Source organism: Dromiciops gliroides, chromosome 2 (genome assembly GCF_019393635.1).
Source record: "Dromiciops gliroides isolate mDroGli1 chromosome 2, mDroGli1.pri, whole genome shotgun sequence".
NCBI lineage: Eukaryota > Metazoa > Chordata > Mammalia > Microbiotheria > Microbiotheriidae > Dromiciops > Dromiciops gliroides.
In genome coordinates this window covers 682,715,755-682,736,124 of record NC_057862.1, presented here as the reverse complement: position 1 = coordinate 682,736,124, position 20,370 = coordinate 682,715,755, and the positions used below count along the sequence as shown (strand labels likewise).

Below are 20,370 nucleotides of genomic sequence, written 5' to 3'. Positions count from 1 at the left end.
TCTCCAGCAATGCAGATTGCAACCCGTGCCCTCTGTGACTCTTATCCATGTTCTCTCTTAAATTCAACATGTGACCAGTAATGATACCCTTCAGCTCCTTGCCTCTGTCTTTCTCAGACATCCTAATCACCCCTACCAGCAAAGCCCAACTAATTCTCCATATCACTTACTGAAACTGAGCAACTTATGAAAAGACCAGGGAGTTTGGAGGAGGGGCACCTGCATGGAACCTTTCTGTTTTGTTGCTTTCAGAATAATTCCCTTCACTTTGTATCTTGTTGTTGTTGTTGGTAGTGGTGGTGGTCCTTGATTCTCAGAGAGGACCCATGCTTTGCTATCTAAAAACCCATTTCTGGGAGGCAGAGAGGTTGAGACAATGTCTGACTCATCTTTAGCCCCAGCAAAGTGGGAATGTGATCCCAGGAAATATAGCAAACAATTGAAATTCTCTATAGCAACAAAGTGAAGTTTACAATGGAATTATTAGTTATTTGGCATCAATCTAATATCTATCTATCTATCTATCTATCTATCTATCTATCTATCTATCTATCTATCTATCTATCTATCTATCTATCTATCTATCATCTATCTATCTATCTATCTATCTATCTATCTATCATCTATCTATCTATCTATCTATCTATCTATCTATCTATCTATCTATCTATCTATCTATCTATCTATCCTTATGTGTATATAAAATATCTCTTGTCTATCTGAATACACAGAATCTTTAGGCTTTAGCGGTCATTCAGTCCAAACTTTACCTGAAGCATGAATCTACTCTAAAACCATCCAGCCTCTATTTGAATATCTACAGTGATATGGATCTCACTACATTGTTGCAATTCAAGTACTCCCTACCCCAAGGAGCAGCTCATTTTCCTCTTGGTCATCTTTCATTCCCAGGATCAGAGGGTTTAGGATTGGTTGGGGACCTTAGAGATCTCTAATTTGTTAGTTCATTGTCACTGTGAGTCAAAATCTGTTTCCTTATAACTTCCTCTTATTGTTTGGAGTTCTTCCCTCTGGTGTCAAGTGAGTCTAATCTTTCCAGATGACATCTCTCCAGGATTTGATGGACAAGTTGATTATTTCTCCCTCACCTCTTTTTTCCCCTTTCTCTATGCTAAGCACCTCTTGCTTCTGTCTTGAGTCCCCTTCCTCTCTGAGTTCTAATTTGTCAGTGTCCTTTCTAAGATTTGGTACTGGGAAGTTAGCATGACACTAAAGGTCTGGCTAGGGTGATAACAGGAGAATTACCCCTATCTTCTAGACGCTATGCTTCTGTTAATATCATCTAAGTGCGATCTTGGCTGCCACCCTCCTCTGTTTGCTTGGACAGGTTATTATTGCTATTCAGTTGTGTCCAACTCTCCATGACCCCATTTAGGGTTTTCTTGGCAAATATACCAAAATGTTTGCCACTTTCTTCTCCAGTTCATTTTACAGATGAGGAAACTGAGGCAAATAAGGTGAAGTTACTTGCCCAGAGTCACACAGCTAGTAAGTGTCTGAGGCTGGATTTGAACTCAGGTCCTCCTGATTCCAGGGCCTACACTCTGTCACATGTAACAAGTATGATTCTGAGCACCAAAGCTCTAGGGCTGGATGGGGCCTCAGACACCATCCAATCCAACCCTCCCATTTTATAGATGGGGAAGCTGAGATCCAGAGAAGGGAATGATTTATCCATCCAGTTTTGAACTCAAGACATCTGACTGCAACCCCTCCTTTCACTATAATGGGCTTTCCCTTCATTGATCTCTCTATCAGTATTTGCCCTAAGTCATGATGAGTATTTTGATACCCTATGTCCTCCATCTTTCACTTCTTGACCTTCCACGATCCTTTGCTTCTAGGCTCTCTTTATAGTGGGCCTGGTCTATACCACAACAACTTGGCTTCTGGCTTCCCTGTCTTGGATGTGTCATTATACTATGCATTGGGAGCCTGAGGACCCAGGTTTGAATCCCCTTTCTGACATTTTCTTCCAGTGCGGTCTTACACAAATCACTGGACATTTGTTTTCTCACCTCTAAAATTAGGGGGGAGGACTATGTGGCTGCTAAGCTTTTTCCAGCTCTAAGTCTGTGGTCCTTTGATTCTCCCCCCCTTCTGCCCATGTCCCCCAACTTTTCTCACCTCAGCTGCTTACGCCGTCTTCCCTTTCATTTCTTGCTTTTTGTCAAAGCACTTCCACATGCACAGTTGAATCTACATCCCTTTTCATGCCCCCTCTTCACCTTAGGCTCTAGATTGAGCAGAAAAGATTTCCAGGGGGGAAAGAGAACTGTCTTCAAGGATTGGAAGGCTGTCACGGGGAGGAGGGATCGCCTGAGAGGAAGGAACCAGCAGCAATGAGGGGAAGGTGAAAGGAAAAAGGGTGAGATCAGTAATGGGGAAAACTTCCTAACCAAGTACAAATAACCTGGTGCCTTCAGACCCAAGGGAGTGACTGGAGAACCAATGATTGGGTGCGTTGTAAAAGGAATTCTCTTAAAATATATGAGTTGGTTAGGTGGCTGCTTCTAGCTGGTACAGTACATAGAGCACCAGGCCTGGAGTCAGGAAGACCTGAGTTCAAATTCAGCCTCAGACAGTCACTAGCTCTGTGGCCCCAGCAAGAAACCTTTGCTTTCCTCAGTCTCCTTATCTGTAAAATGGGAGAAATAACATTGCTACCTTCCCAGGGTTGTTGTGACCATCAAATGAGATAATGTTTGAAAAGTACTTTGCAGTCTTAAAGGGTTATAGAAATGTTAACTATTTCAGCGCTCTCTGGTCCATTGTGCTGTCTCTTCAAATCCAGATATATCACAGCTTCTTAGGGTTTAGAGAAAGGGAAAACCCCACAGAGACCAAGGAGCACCTGGATCCAGGCCTGGGAAGCCCAGTGATATGGACATTCATGTTATTTTTCCCAATAGCCTGGTGTGGCTGGGCCACACCATGGTGTAATTACTTGTCCAAGCCGATTAGGGAGAAAATAAAGTCGAACCCCACAGTCATGTTTGACTTGCATGGCTGCCAAGGCAGGGTATCAGAAACCTTCATCTTTACTGGTTTTATACTCACAGAACTCCAACAAAAAAAAAAAAGTGGCCAAACAGATGTTTTTCCCATTTGACGTACGGGCTTCACTTCCTAGCTGGAGCCGTAAGTGCCAAGTTTCAGCCCAGAGCACGTTTTTTATGGCTGAGTTATAAACCCCTGACAATGGGGGGTTCTAATGAAATGCTGACAGACCCCTGTGCTCCAGCAAATGGGACGGCTGAGTGCAAAAGGCGGATGTGTGCCCAGCGAGGTCCAGCTGGGGTGGTGGGAGTCAGCTGGGGGACAAGAAAAGTGCTTTCCCCCTCACTCCTCATGTCCCAGTTAGTTTCAGGCCCCGACATGCTCCTCAACTTTGGCTCCCATTCAAGGGAAGGTAGATGTCCAACAACACCCTCAGGGGTGAGGTTGGTCAGTCAACTGCCAAAAAATAAGATTGTCCCCCCTCCTCCTGCCCCCTGAAGTCCCACTCTGGTCCAAGACCCAATCTAGACAGCAAGTCTGCCCTGCCCGGGGCGGGTTGGGGGGGCTGTTTCCCCTGAAGCAGAGAGAGCCACCCTGAAGCCAGAGCCAGAATCACATCAAACAGCCTCAAGACCATCAGAGGATATGACTTATCATTGGCCTCATCCTATAACACGCTCTGGGATGGAGTGGGAAGAGGAATGGAGAGAGGAAAGAGCAGGAAATGTCATATGTTTCTCTTCCAGCCAGGTTGTTTTACCCCATGACAAAGGACATTTACCCAAAGTACAAATCCCTGCACACTTGTTATAGGTGACCTCTCTGCACTCAGGGCAAATAGCCCCATAATGTCCTTCTACTAGCCAAGAGCCTTGTGGGTAGCACTGTGGAATATGTTGTCATATGTGTTTGTAGAAGCAGTCTTCTTCCCAAAGCGTACCACAGGGCATGCATTTTACTCTGCTTTCAGGTTATAAAATCCTCAGACAAGGAGCGGCAGAGCTGGAAAAGATCTTAGAACTTAGTAATAATAATGATTGTTGTTGTTCAGTTATTTTTCAGTCATGTTTGATGCTTTGTGACTCCATTTGGGGTTTCCTTGCTCAAAGGTAGTAGAGTGGTTTGCTGTTTCCTTCTCCAACTCATTTTACAGATGAGGAAACTGAGGCAAATAGGTTGATGTGACTTTCCCAGGGTCACACAGCTAGTAAGTGTCTGAGACTGGATTTTAATTCAGGTTCAGTGCTCTATCAAATGTACCATTTTGCTACCTCAATTTTGACTATCAGAGTTGAGGTTCTTGCTCAAGATTATTCAACAAACTACTGACTGAACAAATCGTGAAACAAAGCTTAGGTGGTTTGCTTTTGTGGGACATTGGGGCCAAAGGAATATGAAGTCATAGGGCTTATAGCTTAAAGGCACCATAGGATAAAACTAACTCATTTTTACAAATGAGGAAACTGAGTCCCAGAGAGGGAAAGGGATTTGCTCTCCATGATTCAGGTAGCAAATAGCAGAACCAAAGAAGAGCATCTCATTTTTATTTTGTCAATGAGGAAAATGGGGCTAGGAGGAAGAAATCTGGTTTAAGCTATGAATAGACCCTCCTCTATACATGGTGCCTTGGATCTTGGCATTATCTAGAAGGCAATACAAGGTTGTAGGGTGGTACAGAGAGGGAACTCTTCAAAGCCTTAGTATCCTATCCATGAAGAATGTGTTTCACTGTTAGTTAGAGGAGAGGTGAAACAAACACTTTCCAGACGAGCTGGTTTTTCTTGGATATTACCTGGGAAATAAGAATGACCTTTTAGCTCTTCTCATCTCTTTCTTCCCCAAATTGTATACATTTGTCCCATTGCACCTTCTACCTGGCACTCCTAATTCTGCCCTCCAAAAGCAAGCAGAATAAGCAGAATATTCCTCTTCCATAGGACAGCCTTACATGGAGTAGATGACAATTTTCAAGTTGCCCCCAAATCATCATCATCATCATCACCACCACCACCATGTTCTTCTTCTTCTTCTTCTTCTTCTTCTTCTTCTTCTTCTTCTTCTTCTTCTTCTTCTTCTTCTTCTCCTTCTCCTCCTTCTCCTTCTCCTTCTCCTTCTCCTTCTCCTCCTCCTCCTCCTCCTCCTCCTCCTCCTCCTCCTCCTCCTCCTCCTCCTCCTCCTCCTTCTTCTTCTTCTTCTTCTTCTTCTTCTTCTTCTTCTTCTTCTTCTTCTTCTTCTTCTTCTTCTTCTTCTTCTTCTTCTTCTTCTTCTTCTTTACTTGGTAGGGCAATGAGGGTTAAGTGACTTGCCCAGGGTCACACAGCTAGTCAGTGTCAAGTGTCTGAGGCCAGATTTGAACTCAGGTCTTCCTGAATCCAGGGCCAGTGCTTTATCCACTGTGCCACATAGCTGCCCCTACCCCCAAATCTTCTAAACCAAGGGCTACATGTGCCCAGTTTCTTGAGGTTGACCTTATATGGCTCAGACTGAAGGCCCTTCACTGTCTAAGTTGCTTGCCTCTAGATACCCTCTAGTTTTTTTGTTTTGTTTTTCTGCAGAGCAATGGGGGTTAAGTGACTTGCCCAGGGTCACACAGCTAGTAAGTGTCAAGTGTCTGAGGCCGGATTTGAACTTAGGTACTCCTGAATCCAGGGCCAGTGCTTTATCCACTGCACCACCTAGCCTCCCCCAATACCCTCTAGTTTATCAATGTCTTTAGTACAAAACTGAGCATATTCCAGATAAAGGCTGACCAGGCCAGAGGACAGAAGGACTATCACCTCTTTATTCCAAGGCAGCCAAAGACTTCACCAGCATTTTTGACTTCCGCATCACACTGCTAATTCCTGTTGAGCTTTTGGTCCACTAAAACCCTCAGATCTTTTTCTGACAAACTATTCTCTAATAGTACTTCCTTCCTCCTGTACTTTTAAAACTGGAGTGTAAGGCTTTAAAAAATGGTTCTTTTTTTGTTTGTTTGTTTTAGTTCCAGACTTGATTTAATGAAGATCAAAAATTTGCTGGTGCATTATAGTGTTAGAGAGTTTCCTGGAACCCTAAGGATTTCCATGCCTTGCCCAGGGTCACACAGTCAATATGTGCCAGAGGCAGGGCTTGAGCTTGGTTCTTCCTAACTTCAACTCTAGCCTTCAATCCACTACACCTCCCCAGAGAAATCTATGCCCCCTTCCCATCACCATCCCCCAAAGCCCTCGGGCATAACAAGAGCAAAGAATAACTAATGATCAACCTTTATATTTCATCAGTAGCCACAGAGCATCAAGCAGTGTAGGCAAAGGCTCTGGGGCATTTGGGGGCTCCCCTGCTGCTTTATGGGCAGACATGGCCAGGGATCCAGAGGAAGAACAGCCATAGTGGTATATAATGCATAAAAGGTGGGGGGCAGGGCTCAGAGTCAGAGAGACTGGGAGCCAAGTCTTGCCTCAGAGGCGCACAGGTTGTGTGACCCTGGGAAAGTCATTTAGCCTTTTATTGTCCCTCAGTAACTCTCTAAGAGGACTGATGGTTGCTAAGATGCAGGCATCAATCTGTCTTGGTGGAGGGAGTCCCTTCCACTGATAAAATCACAGGTTTGATGAGAAAAAGCAAAAAGACAGAGAGGAAACTTGTCAAAGCCTTAGTCTCTCAGCCCTGGGGAGTAATAATGATGGTGATAGGAGGTGATATTTCTTAAGAGTTTGCCAAGCACTTTATAGACATTCTCTCAACCCAGCCCTGGGAAATTGATGCTACAAGTCTTATCACACCTGTTTCACAAGTGAGGAAACTAAGGCTCAGACCGGTTAAGCAAGTAGCTACAAGGCTAGTATTAGAGATGAGATTTGAACCCAGGGCTGTCTTGACTCCATATCCAATACTCTAGACACTCTATCATTCCACCTCAGAACTGAGTTTAAATTTCACCTCTGACTCTTAGTTGTCATCTACAAGTCACTTAACCCATCTGAGCCTTGGTTTTCCCATCTGTAAAATGAGTATAAGAGCTGTCTCACCACAAGATTGTTTGTCATGAGGTTCAAATAAAAAGGCTTTATCCATTTTAAGGAACTATAGGAGTCTCCTCCATTGTTATTATTAAAGCAGAGTCCCCCAGGTCAAGGATGGACTGGCCACATTGTAGGGCTGGGGTGGGGAGGTATAGGTGTGCACTGAGAGTAGGCTGGGTGTGTGTTCCATTCAGAGCCAATGAGAATATTCTCCCAGGGGGTGGTTCACACTTGACCCATGCTTTTTGTAGGCCTGTGTGGGACAGGAGGACAGTGATAGGGACCTTGGATTTCCCCAGCTTTGAGAGGAAAGACAATATTTCCTCTCCTAAGGGAAATTTGGGGGAGATTCAGTGCTGTGGGTCCCTGCTCCTACTTTGGTGGAGTCTCCTTCTAAATGAGGACCATGCTATTTCTTTTCTAGTCATGTCTTCAAGTCCTACAGTCGGTTCTTCCGGTACATCCTCCATCCTCCCGTTCTCGTCTTCCGTCTTCCCAGCTGTCAAACAGAAGAGTGCCTTTGCTCCTGTCATTAGACCCCAAGGCTCCCCTTCTCCAGCCTGCTCCAGTGGAAATGGAAATGGATTCAGAGGTAAGAAAGATGGTGCCTTGGGAGCACATGCACAGAACTCCTGTCTCTTGGTCTTGCTGAGCCACACTGAAAGTTGCTAACATCACTTGACTCTTTGGCATCTACCCACAAAGACACTTTTTGGTTTTTCAATCTTGATGAGTCAATACAATTTCCATGAAAATGTTGTGTGAGAAATGGATAGGTATAGCAATATCTTCAAGTCACAGTCATGGTCTAGTCCCTAGCTTCTTCAATTGTGGGTCATGACCCCACATGGGTTTGCATTCCTGAACGTGTGGGTCGTGATCAATTTGGCAGCAGTAAAAGGCTATGTATACCTATTTTATTTGCCTATATACCCAGGGTTGCATAAAAATTTCTTGGGTGTAAAGGGGTCATGGGTGGAAAAAGTTTAAGAAGCACGGTTCTTGTCCAATCCAACAAACATTTACTAAATATCGATGCTAAGCCCAAAATGAAAAAAAAAAGTCCCTGATTTCCAGAAACTTACATTCAAGGGAGAACAAGGACACACACATACACACACACACACACATAATTTGAGGAAGAGGAAGCAAATCTGAATAGCTGACGGGGTCCAGAAAAGAAATTCTCAGCCCCTTCCCTTCTGCCTCTTGGTTTTGTAGACATTCCTCAAGATTTAACTCCAACCCCACCCCTTCAGGAGGTCTTTCCTGGTGGATCTGGCTGCCTGTGACTGCCTTTCTTGGGTTACCCTCTCTCTGCTCTGCAAGTTGTGCCCTCTATTAGAAGGCAAATTCCTTGAGGCCAAAAGTGACTTTTGGCTTCTTTGTATCCATAGAGCTTAGCCCTCTGCTTGGTGCATAGTGAGCCCTTTTGTAAATGTCTATCAACTGACTAACTGACATAGGAGACAGTCTAAGCTAAGTTTCGAAAGAGGTTAGCGGGGCAGGTAGCTGGCCCAGCGGATAAAGCACCAGCCCTGGATTCAGGAGAAACTGAGTTCAAATCCAACCTCAGACACTTGACACTTACCAGCTATGTGACCCTGGGCAAGTCACTTAACCCTTGTTGCCCTGAAAAAAAAGAAAGAAAGAAAGAAGGAAGGAAGGAAGGAAGGAAGGAAGGAAGGAAGGAAGGAAGGAAGGAAGGAAGGAAGGAAGGAAAGAAAGAAGGAAAGAGGTTAGCTGGAACTGAAGACAAGATTACAGGTGAATGCTTTGCAGGCATGGAAGACAACCTGGGCAAAGCCACCAAGAAGGGAATACCAATGTTAGGAGACCAGGAAATGGAAATCATTTGCAGTAAGACAGGAAAGGCAAGCCTGGGTCTGATCGTGAAAAGCTTGAAATGTCAAGCAGAGGACTCTGTATCCTACCCTAGAGGCAATAGGGAGCCATGGGGAGCTTCTACAGTTTCTTGAGCAAGTGAGTGGCATAGTCAGACTTGTTGCAAACATAGAATTCCCAACTTCATTTTTTCCTGGCTCCTGGCACTGTGGTCAGGCCCCCAGGTCTATACACGTTCTCCCTGAAGGATGCCATGGGTCATCCCATGGGAGGGCATGTGTTACTACTTACACTGCCTGCCCATCATCTGCAGTCCATATACATTCCTGGGGCAAAGCTGGATGGAATCCAGCAGGAATAACCAGCAGTTCCCAGAACCTTGAGTTCCATGCTTGCCAAATTGAGAGCAGGTGCCTGATCAGGGCCATGGGGAGGGAAGAAAAGTGTATGTCTTTGAGCGTGTGTGTGTGTGTGTGTGTGTGTTTTTAAAGAAAAAGAATTAATATCACACGTCAAACTTGTTTCTGAGCGGCGCAATGAAATGTAATGTGACATGACGTAACACAAATGTGATGAGTACACGAATATCTAATCATCTCATCATGGACAGGAGGCAGCTGATGGCAAGAGAGCAAATTAGAAACTGCTGAGCACTGCGGATCACTGCCGGCCCCCATTATTTTTCGGCAGCTCTGCACATTCAGACATGAAAATATTCATGACAAGCAGTGATGGAGAGAACCCAGAGGGTCAGAGGTTCGGTTAACCCCTCTCAGATCCAAGTCCCCGAGGCCTGCTGGGCTTAGTCGGGAATCCTGGACATGCAGCTCCAAGGCCAGAACAGCACTGATGTGTTAGTCTCACTCTTTGAGCAGCCTCTGGAAAGAGTCTTCTAGGGCCCTCTTTGAGAGCTGTGAGGCATAAGGAAGGGTGGGTGGGGTCATCGGGCCCCAGGGTAGGAGGATTTAGAATGGGAAGGAAATGTAGGGATCACACAGTCAAACTTGACAAAATCACCAAATCTCAGAATTAGAAGGCACCTCAGTGACCAAGGGTAGGATCGCAGCTGGAAGGACTTCTGTGAAGGGAAGAAGGAAGGGAACAGACTTTTATTATGAACCAAGTCCAAGCACTGTGTTAAGTGACTGACAAATATTATCTCATTTGGTTATCTCAGACTGGATCAGAATCCAGTCTCTTCTTTTCACAGAGGAGCAAAGAAACCCAGAGAGGTTAAATCAGTCCCTCGAGGTGATGCAGGGATTACAATTGTTCTTTCTGACCCCAGAAGACAGAACTTGGAGCACTGAGTAAAAGTCACCAAAAAGCAAATTTAGATTTGAAATTGGGATTTTTTTTAAACAAGAAGAGCTATCCCAAAGTGGGATGGGCTGACTTGAGAGTGAACATTTTGCAAATGACACAGCTAGATTCAGGGGGCAGCTAGATTCAGGGGGCGGCTAGATAGCACAGTGGATAGAGCACCAGCCCTGGATTCAGGAGTACCTGAGTTCAAATCCGGCCTCAGACACTTGACTCTTACTAGCTGTGCGATCCTGGGCAAGTCACTTAAACCCCATTGCCCTGCAAAAAACAAAACAAAAAACAAAACAAAAAAACAAAAACAAAAAAAAGGACAAAACTAGATTCAAATTCAGGTCCTCTGACTCCAAATCCAGTGTCTTTCCACTCTGGCCAGGAAAGAATCCTCTTCACTACATCCCCCACAAGGAGACATGTGACTTCTGTTTGAAGATCCACAGTGAGGGAGAACCTATTACTTTATTTTTTTGAGGCATCCCACTTAACTTTTTTGTTCTATCATACTTGGAGTCACTGGAGGGGGTCTGGTGATTAAGAATCATGATCTCTAGAACTGGTGTGGGCTTTAGGGGATAAAATCCAGTGCCCTCATTTTACAGAAGTGGCAGTTAAGACTGAAAGAAAGGAAATGACCCTCTCAAGGTCACACAGCTGTATGGCAGACCTGTGACTACAACCCAATTCTCCTACTTCACAACTCAGGGTATTCCATTTCATTTCAGTGACTTGGCTGGAGAAGCCAGTACCAGAGCCACAGTGTTACTTAGGGACTCCAAGAATTTCATTTCTGGCCAGAGGATGTTGTCTGGGTCTACGTGTCACCCAGCACCAGGTTCTTCCATTGCAGTTTTAACTCATGGTCAGTGGAAGAGAAACAACAGTGATTCCTTTCTGGACATTTCCCCTTTCCCCACTGCCCCTCTAGTTGGATTACTTTGGATGGGAGCCCAGCCGTTTGGTTTCATTTTCACAAAACAGTTATTGTTAGGAAAATGCATAATGAAAAGGCATGGATGGGAGGGAGCAAAGGAGGAGTTTGGGAGCAGGGAAGAAGGGGAGGACTGTCTTTTATGCTTCTGGGGCAGAAAGAATAAGGATGTAATGGCTTTTGTCTAATGGACATTCCTGGTTCTGAGATCGATAGAGATTTAGAGCCAGAAAGGACTTTAGTGGCCACCTAACCTGCCTCATACCCTGTAAAAGAAGCCCTGCTATAACATATGTGACAAATGGTCACTCAGACTTTGATTTATGCACTCCAGTTATAAGATCTCGCAAGGCAGCTCCTTCCAGTAATTCAATACTGGAGTTGGAACCAGAGGAACTTAGTTCAAATTCTGCCTGTCACTTGTCACTTTGGTTTTTACCTGTGACCTCAGGCAAGTAACTCACCTAATTTTTCCGGGCCTTAGCATCCTCTTCTACAAGATGAGGGATCCAACTAAATGATGAGTAAGGTTTTTTCTATCTATAAATCTTTGATTGATTGTAGATACTCTGGGGGAGGGATGGTGGCAGAGCTAAGAGTGCACCAAAGGGGTGGCAGAAGTAAAAAATATTCTAGGAAAAATGGACCCATCTCATATCTAAGTGTGTGTTCTTGGCTTAATATTCATTCTTGTTGGAACACTGTGTTCGGTTCTGCTCTTCATTGTTGAAAAAGGATATTGATGGATTGTCAGGAGGAAGGCAAGGAGGATGGTGAAGGACCATGAGCCCATGCTGTGTGAGACAGGGCTGAAGGCACAGGCAATGTTTAGTCTAGAGAAGAGAAGGCTTCCTGGGGATGTGCGAGCCCATTTTCAAGTGCCTGGAAGGCTGTTACCTAGGAGGGGAATCTGAATTGTTCTTTTTGGCCTCAGAGGACAGAACTAGAAACAATGAATGAAAGTTGAAAGAAGCGAATTTAGGCTTGATATCAGTCCCCCGAAATTAACAAAAACTGCTGAACCAAAGTGTAATGGGCTGCCTTGAGGGCTAGTGGGTTCTCCCTCTTCGGAGTTCTTCAAGCCAAAGCTGGATAACTAACCACTGGCAGGGTATGCTATACAGGGAATTCCTAGGGTGCCAGGGTTGGACCAGATTCCATGGCTGCTGAATTCCTTTCCAGCTCTCACCTCCTGTGATTTTTTTTGCAAGTTAGTTTTGGTGATTCAAAGCAAGAAGCAAAGGTCTCTGGCTAGCCAAGGAAACCCACTAGGGCATCCGAGGCAGGACTACGAGAAAGGAAAGAAACATGAAACCCGCTCTTTCTCTGGCAATGTGCGGCATCTTTTGTTACTTGATGCAGTCTGACCTTTCAACAAGCTCTTGCAGCAGACCCCAGAGACTGTGAAAGAATGAGCTAAGGAAAGCAGGGTGCTTCATGCTCTTAAAGGAAGCTGGAAGTTCAAGGCGCAAATATCCATGTGAGAAATTTCCGGGCCAGAGTTCTAGTTCCATATACCCAGTAGGTGCTTAATAAATTCTAAGCACCCAGTAGGCACTTAATAAATTCTTGTTGGCTTGGGCTGGATTTGTCCCAGAAGTGCATTAACCCATCTCAAGGCAGCATTAATCAAGCATTTCAGTGGATGATCAGGGCTTGTCAGGGTAAAACCCAACATTCTGTGTCTAATTCTCTTGCCGGTTTCCCTTAAGGAAAAAAAGGAAAGGAAAAAAATCCTTGCACTCTGGGATCAGTCTGGGTTGCTATATCTCCAAATCATCAGGGAGGGTCCGGAATTGAACCACCTTTATTGAAAAGTTACATCGATTCACTACAAAGTAATACAGGCAAAAATAATTATGGCTTTGCTAGCTGTGTAAGACCTTAATCCAGATCTCACAAACATTCAATAAAGGCTGGAGAGAAGCAGAGAAATAGGCTACCCACGACTCTGCCCGAGAGGGTTAGCTGGCATTCAGAAGAGGAAAAAAAGGGGGGGGAGAGGAAGGAGGGGGAGGAAGAGAAAAAAAGGGAGGAAGGAATGAAAGAATTAAGGAAGGAAAGAAGACAATAAAGTCAGAAAGATGGGGAGAAAAAATCAAATAATAGCATGAAGGCAGAAATGAGATGAATGAAAGAAAGGGGAATGAAAGAAGAAAGGAAAAGAGGGAGGGAGGAAAAGAAAACAAAGGAAAGAAGAGGTAAGATGAAGGAAAGAGAAAGATCAATGAGAAAGGAAAAAGAGAAAAGAATAAAGAAAGCTAGAATGAAGGAAGGAGAAAGATAAATGAAAAAGAAAGAATAGAAGGAAGGAAAAAAGAAAGAAAGAATGAGAAAAACCCCAAAAAAGTAAGAGAGGGAGAGAAGCTATTAAATTATTTACCTTAAAGCCTAATAAAGAGTAATTCCTCTGTAAAATGTTTCTATTCCAATGAACAAGTTGCAATGCACAGATATACTAAATATACCCAGAAATCTGTTTAAATGAAGCGATGGATGTGGCTTATTGTAAAGAAAACGGGTTTTCCACTTGTAAGGAGCCTAAAATTGTATTAGTTTAAAGCTGCTGAAGCAAGCTCGGAGCAGGGTCCTTCTCTCCGGCCACTGTTAGCTACCAGACTCCTATTGCTAAGCAGGAGTCGGGAAGACTGAAGGCTCAGCACCTTCTGCTCCGCCCTAGAGCACAGCTCTCCAGGTCTCCCAGAATTCCTTTCTCTTTGAGAGATGAGGAGTCAGCTGTCCGATGAAAAGGAATAGAGGGGGAGGGAGGAAGGTTCCTAAATTAGGAACTAAATTAGAACCTCCATTCCAGTGGGTCAACACTCATTACTGAGCATCCCAGATTGGCAGCAAACTGTCAAAGGAGAATGTACTTGTTAAAAATAGCCAATCGTATTTCTGCTAAAAATAAATGCGAGGGCCAGAAACTCGGAGCTGGTTAAACAGGAAACTCGGGGCCTAAATGCACTCACATGCTTGAGTTTTGTTCTTTTTCCCTTATGGTCTAGAAGAAGCCATCTGGGACAACAAATGGAAGCTGGTTTTCTTCATTCATTCATTCAACAAACACTTGCAGAATGTTGCTACATACGAACTAGGTGAAGAAGCAAAGGGTACCTCAATTTGCCTTTGCCTTCATGAAGCTTTTCATTTCCCAAGTCCTGGGGGAGGTGGTGAGCTCCTCATTGCTGGGGGTCTTCAAGCAAAGCCTACATGACTGTTTGCTGAGTACTTATTCAGGGGATTCTTGGCTATATACAGGCTGTGCTCGAAGCCCTCCAAGGTTTTTCCACCGGATGCTCTATAAAAGAGAACTGCCCTGACAAGCTTGGCTTGGCATTCACTTCTTTTCTCTGTGTCTGGTGCAAAGATTCCACTGCTGTGTGGGAACTCCTTGTGTGGAAATTCCCTCCACCAATGCAGATCAACAAATTGTCTGTTACTGCAAGTCTCAGAGACCTGCTACACTGAGGTGTGAACTGACTGACCCAGGCTAACGTAGCTTGTACGTGTCTGGGGAAGTATAGGAACCTTGGTCTTCCTGACTCTCTCCACATGCCATGCTCCCCTTTGAGGACTTGTTGTCCCAACTCACTGGCAGAGAAGTTGATTTGTAAATTAGAAAGCATTTTAGTAAGGTGAACTGAGCTATGAGCCCCCAAGACAAAGAGAGGCCTGTGTAAATGCCATGGAAAGCACCTTGGGTTCAAATCCCACCTCTGCCACTGGCCATGTGACCTCGGGCAAGTCTTATAACCTCCATTTTTTCATTGATAAGATGAAAAGGTTGTACTAAAATGTCCTTCCCCCTCCCCTGGGTCTCTTTCTACTCTAGATTTATGGTTGCTGTAATCATATATTTATGGTGACTGAGGTCACCCCTTCTCTGATAGACCATGGCTAGCATCAATAAGATACCTATGTCTCCATTAGAGTGGTGGTGGTGGTGATGCCTCTCTTTCCTTTCACCCTCAAAGGCAACCCTGCAAATCAATATGCTATGGACTCATGTCTTTGTCTGCTCTTTGCTTTCAGCCATGACCGGCCTTGTTGTCCCCCCAATGTAAAGAGAAGGAAGAGTTGCGACTCAGAACACATAACTACTTCATCTGATGGACCACTAATATGGAAAGCACTAAGAGATCTTTGGGGTGGCATCACACCCCCAAAGGAACACTCTGTATGGATTTGGATATGCAAGGAGCCTGCATTTTACCTGGTCTCATGTCTCTCCTGCGGCCGAGAGATTGGCTGCCCAAACTCCAACCCCACTCATGGACAAGGACAGATACCGTCATTGGCATGCATGGTCAGTACTAAGGACAGAAATGTGGTTCTTTCTTTATGGACTTGATGAAAACCACCTTCCTATGTTTGTAAAATATTTAAGAAAAAAAAATTGGCAAACAATTCAAGCTCGATATTTTGGATACTATTTGTTTTTCTTTGTAGGAAAAAAAAAGTTGAAAGTTTCTATTTTCTATGAAGCCTTTCAGATACCAATTTAGTTTATGCAGAAAACAATTGAACAAAACAGGGTACCCGCATGGAAGACTTTCTTAAAACAAAACCTGAATCGAATGATGGTGATATGTTGTTGTATGTGTGTTTGCTTATAGTTTAATCTCTTTAAAAAACAAAAAACACAAAAAAAGGAAAAATTTTAAAATGTTTTACAATTATTTAAATAAATAAATGTGTAACTTATTGTAAGTAGAGGTAGAAATTAAGACCTTTTTGGAAAGGAGGGGCATTTTCTCCTCCTCTTGTACAATGAAAATGATGCAAAACTGTAGTTCCAAGATAAAAAATAAGGTGTGTGATTGTTACCACTGCTATTTCCTGGATGCCCACTCTTGTCCTCTCCACACCCCTCCCCCATTCCATCCTTGTATAGATCCATATGCAAGGACAGTGGTAGCCCCCTTGTATTCTGTCAAAACCACACAACATTCAAAGAAAAGCCAAGCACAAATCCAGAAATAGAGAAACGCAGCAGGTCTGGTTCAGTGAAGTCTGCTTTCCCAAAAGTCTGCGTCTCCCTTTGAGTCTTGCTTCCTATCACCATTTTCCTGGGGTAGCTGTTTTTGACATTCTATGCCAAAGGCCACCTAGGATTCTTGCACTTTGTTATGGTCCAAACCCCATCCGGTTTTGCAAGGGCAGGAACAGCAAGGGAAAGGAAACCTTTTTGCCTGAGAGATGATCCAACATGGTTAGAACCTCTTCAGGTCAGGACCATATCAGGGTCCAGTTTCCAGATCACCGGTAATTGGAACTTCAAGCCCCTTAGGTATTGCTCTGGGGATGCTCCTCTGTCCATTTTGGTTGGCCATCAGAGCTCATTGGCAATGACTGATTACTCTCTTATCCTTCAAGGTGAAAGGGGCCTGGGTGCCTATCTCTCAGGAGTCCCATCTTTCTTTTTCCCATTCATGCTTCCCCATTTAGAGGAACACAGAAGCTAGGACTGGAGGGGTCCTCAGAGATCATCTAGTTCAACCCCCTCATTTTACAGATCAGGAAACTGAGGCAAAGAGGTTCATAGATCTAAAGGTGGAAGAGACCATATACTCTAACCCCCTCAATTTGTAGCTGAGACACAGAGAGGTTAATAGAGTGAGAGATCTGTCATTTGACAAGCATTTATTAACCACTTACTATCTCTCAGGGGACCTCAGAGACCTTCTTGTATAATCCTATCATTTTATGTATTTTGTTTATAAACCGAGGCACAGAGAGGCTCCTAGATTTCTAGATTGAGAGCTGCAAGGAACCACAGAGATCATCTAGTTTAATCCTTTCATTTTACAGATACAGAAACTGAGGTCAAAAACAGTGATAAGTAGTGAATAGCTGGCCTTCTATAGGGCTTCAGGGACTCTGGAGCCCTCTGCAAACCTTTGCTCATTTGAGTAAGCAGTCAGAACTCAGACCCAGGCCTGTGGACTTCCAATCCAATATTCTTTACAACCCACCAGTTGCCCTGGCATTAAATTCACTGGGGGAAGATGAATAATTCAGGGGTTCTCCAATTCCCCAGCCACCCCTGCTCCTTACCAGTGGAGAAGGGAGGGGATGTATAAAAACCCCAATAATATTGAAGTTCAAAAGGATGAATCTCGGCAACTTCAAAGAGTCCTCGGGGAGTGCAGTTTCTTGGCTATTTGTCCACTATTCTCTTGAGATGACTGTATCTCTTTATTGGAGGGACCTGGCAAGGTTGCTAAGGGTCTGAATGAGGCTGTGTTCCCAAACTGGTGACTCTTTCTACCTACTTGACCTTACTGGGATGGCAACCCAGGTGGTGTTTCCTCCTCTGTGCTTCCTAGTTTCCTCATTCACCCCTTGGCACCACTAGAGCATGCCCATAGCACTCATTTGGAAGAATCTCAGTCGGGGTCTGGATGACATGAGTTCTTTCCTGTCCCAGTGGAGAAACATTTAAATTGAGTGCATCTAGTCTGAATTAGGGTAATATTTTAAAAAATTAATTCCTCATTCCTTTTCCAAGCCCACATTTTCATACCCACTCAATCCAATCCGATTTCACTCTTTTCCCTTAGCTCTATTCTGGAAATGCCCTCCTCCCTCCCTAAACAACCCAAATGGGATTCCTATGCACCATGAAAATTCAAGGTTTTGGATAGTTGGCACGCCTGGAAGTGCTGTTGACAGTAACAGGCTTTGAAGAACCAAGTTGCAAAGAAACACACCCGAAAAAAAAGTCCCCTGATACAAAACGTTTTAGAGAGGAGGAGGGATATCAACATAGTTGTCCAAAAATGAAGGCAGAACAAAAATTAAGCACGTCTGGACCTGGATTTGAGCCAATCCGACATAAGGGGAAAAATTTTAAGTAGCTTTGCTTTAGAATCTGTGAATTTCACTCTTGCATGAAGATGAGTTCAGTGCTATCTTCAAATGATCGTAGGACTTGGTGGTAGCTTTGCACCGGGGGAAAAAAAAAATGTGTGTAATGAAATACCCAGAAACCCTTGATCACTCAGCTAGGACCTTGGCCGAAACAGGAATATTTAAATGTACAAATCGGTGTGTAAGGATTTTGTAGTGTAATAAACGAAAGCAACTCTCTCCTTTCTAGTCCTTGCTGTTAAATACTCCTGATCCCAGCTTCTTTTGTGCCACTTGGAATACAAGTATTTCTATAGGAGAAGACAGATTTTATCATAGCTTTGTAAGAGGAAATGTGTGGGGTTGTGTTTTTTTTTTATTAAAGGGACATTTTATTTCATTATTTATCTCATTTCCATTATAGCATCTTAAATTCTCCCTTTTTTTCTTTGCACATTTCAATATGCATGATTTCAAAAATGTCCTCTTGCTTCCCTTTTGTAAAGTCAAATCTCATCTCCCAAATTCTATCGTTTGTTGGGTTGTTTTGCTTTGTCAATTATATACAGTATAAAGTTGCTATGCACAGAGCTTTTTGTAAAGATTGCTTTTTTTTGGTTTTGTATTTTGTTTTTGTTTTTATTTTTTTTTGTTTACTGTTTTTAATGGTCTTACTTATGGAAGAATATCTTGTTTGTAAAATGAATATGTCTACTTCAGTTTTAAACTTTAAATTATCCTAACAAAAAAAAAATAAAATTTTTGTACTGTACCAGGTGTTGGATCTTTGCTCGTTTTGAAACAGGAGAAGTTCAACATCTAATCTCTTCCTTTTCACTTTTAAAAAAGTATAATGGAAAGAAGACAAACTTAGGGCCTTTGAAGTGGAAGGGCAGGCAAGAGGGGCAGTTGCTTAATGCACCATGTGTAAAGGGGCTCTACTGAGGGCTCTTTAAGATGTGATTTGATACACATGAAATGGCAAGCCAATAGACTAATAGGTACAACTTGCTATTCCTTTAAAATGTAAATATATATGTTCTTCTCATTGGAAAATTGTGGTCTTCAATGTAATTCAATCCAGTCCAATCCATTCCAAATTAACACAACCCAATTCAATCCAGCTAAACAAGAATTAAAGTCCACTATGTACGAACAGTTCTGCTGGATACTGGAAATAGAAAAACAAGACAAAATGAAACAAAATGGTCCTTGCTCTCCAGGAACTTAAATTCTGCTGAAGGGAAAACACACAGAAATAAGTTTATAAATAAGAATGTGGTAGAGAAGGAGAGAGAACAGCCAAGTGAAGGGATTGGGAAAGGTTTCTCCCAGGTGGTCATGACACTAGACCTAAGCCTTGAGAGATTCAGAGAGTTGAAGGCAAGGAGGGAAAGCATTCACTGGAGTGATGGCTTTGGAGCCAAAAGGGACCTTTGAAGTCATCCAGTATGGTCCCCTATTTCATATGGATAAATAAACTAAAGGCCAGAATGGTTGAGTGATTTGCCCAAGGCCACACAGGTCTGCGGTTCCAATTGATGTCCTTTGACTTCCAATCTGGGATCCTTCCTCAAAACCATGATTGTATACAAATGGGATGACTTGTGTAAGAGTTCAGTGACAAGAGTGGAAGGTCAAACTCAGGGGGGAAGTTAACTAGGCCAGTTCAGCTGCCGTGTGGAGACTGTGAAGAGGAATAACATGAAATCACCCTGGAAAGTTTAGCCACAGCCAGACTGGGCAGGGTTTGAAATGCCAAACAGAGCATTTTAGAGGCAATGGGGAGAGTCAGATCAACTAGGCAGTTTAGGACCTGACAGAAAAGCAGGGGCAGGGGAGGGGGGGGGTGGGAATGTCCATGAGAAGCATTTTCAAACATAACTCTTTGCATGAATACATGTATTTTCTTTTTTCTTTTTTTGGGGGGGGGGCAACGAAGGTTAAGTGACGTGCCCAGGTTCACACAGCTAGCAAGTGTCAAGTGTCTGAGGCTGGATTTGAACTCAGATCCTCCTGAATCCAGGGCCAATGCTTTATCCACAGCACCACGTAGCTGCCCTGAATATATGTATTTTCACATCAGAAGATTTGTCTACATTCTGTGGAGAAAATGAATCAATCAACATTCAATAAGCATTTATTAAATGCTTACTGTTTCCTCACATGGGACTTCCCTATAGCTACACAGTCACGGTTTTGGTCCCTGTCCCCTAGGTGTCAGGCACTTTTCTGAGCACTGGGGATGATGCAGAGAAGGGCAAAAACTGTCCCTGACCTCTGAACAGTATCTTTAGAGGGGAAGACACCACAGGTGGTAGGACCCAGAAAGGCCACTTAATTGAAAGAAGCTAACCATTGCACAATAGCAAATATTGAATTATACATAGTAGA

At 43.6% G+C, this 20,370-nt stretch overlaps 1 protein-coding gene across 1 annotated transcript in view; it reads left to right on the top strand.

Moving 5' to 3' along the window:
- EBF2 (EBF transcription factor 2) overlaps window positions 1-17,121 on the top strand; it is a 263,562-nt gene extending 246,441 nt beyond the window's left edge. Inside the window, exons 15-16 of the mRNA XM_043984840.1 lie at window positions 7,450-7,617; window positions 15,157-17,121. Of these exons, the coding sequence (XP_043840775.1) occupies window positions 7,450-7,617; window positions 15,157-15,188 (200 nt within the window). The 3' untranslated portion in view covers window positions 15,189-17,121. The remainder of the gene's footprint in view (window positions 1-7,449; window positions 7,618-15,156) is intronic.
- Window positions 17,122-20,370: the final 3,249 nt, after the last annotated feature.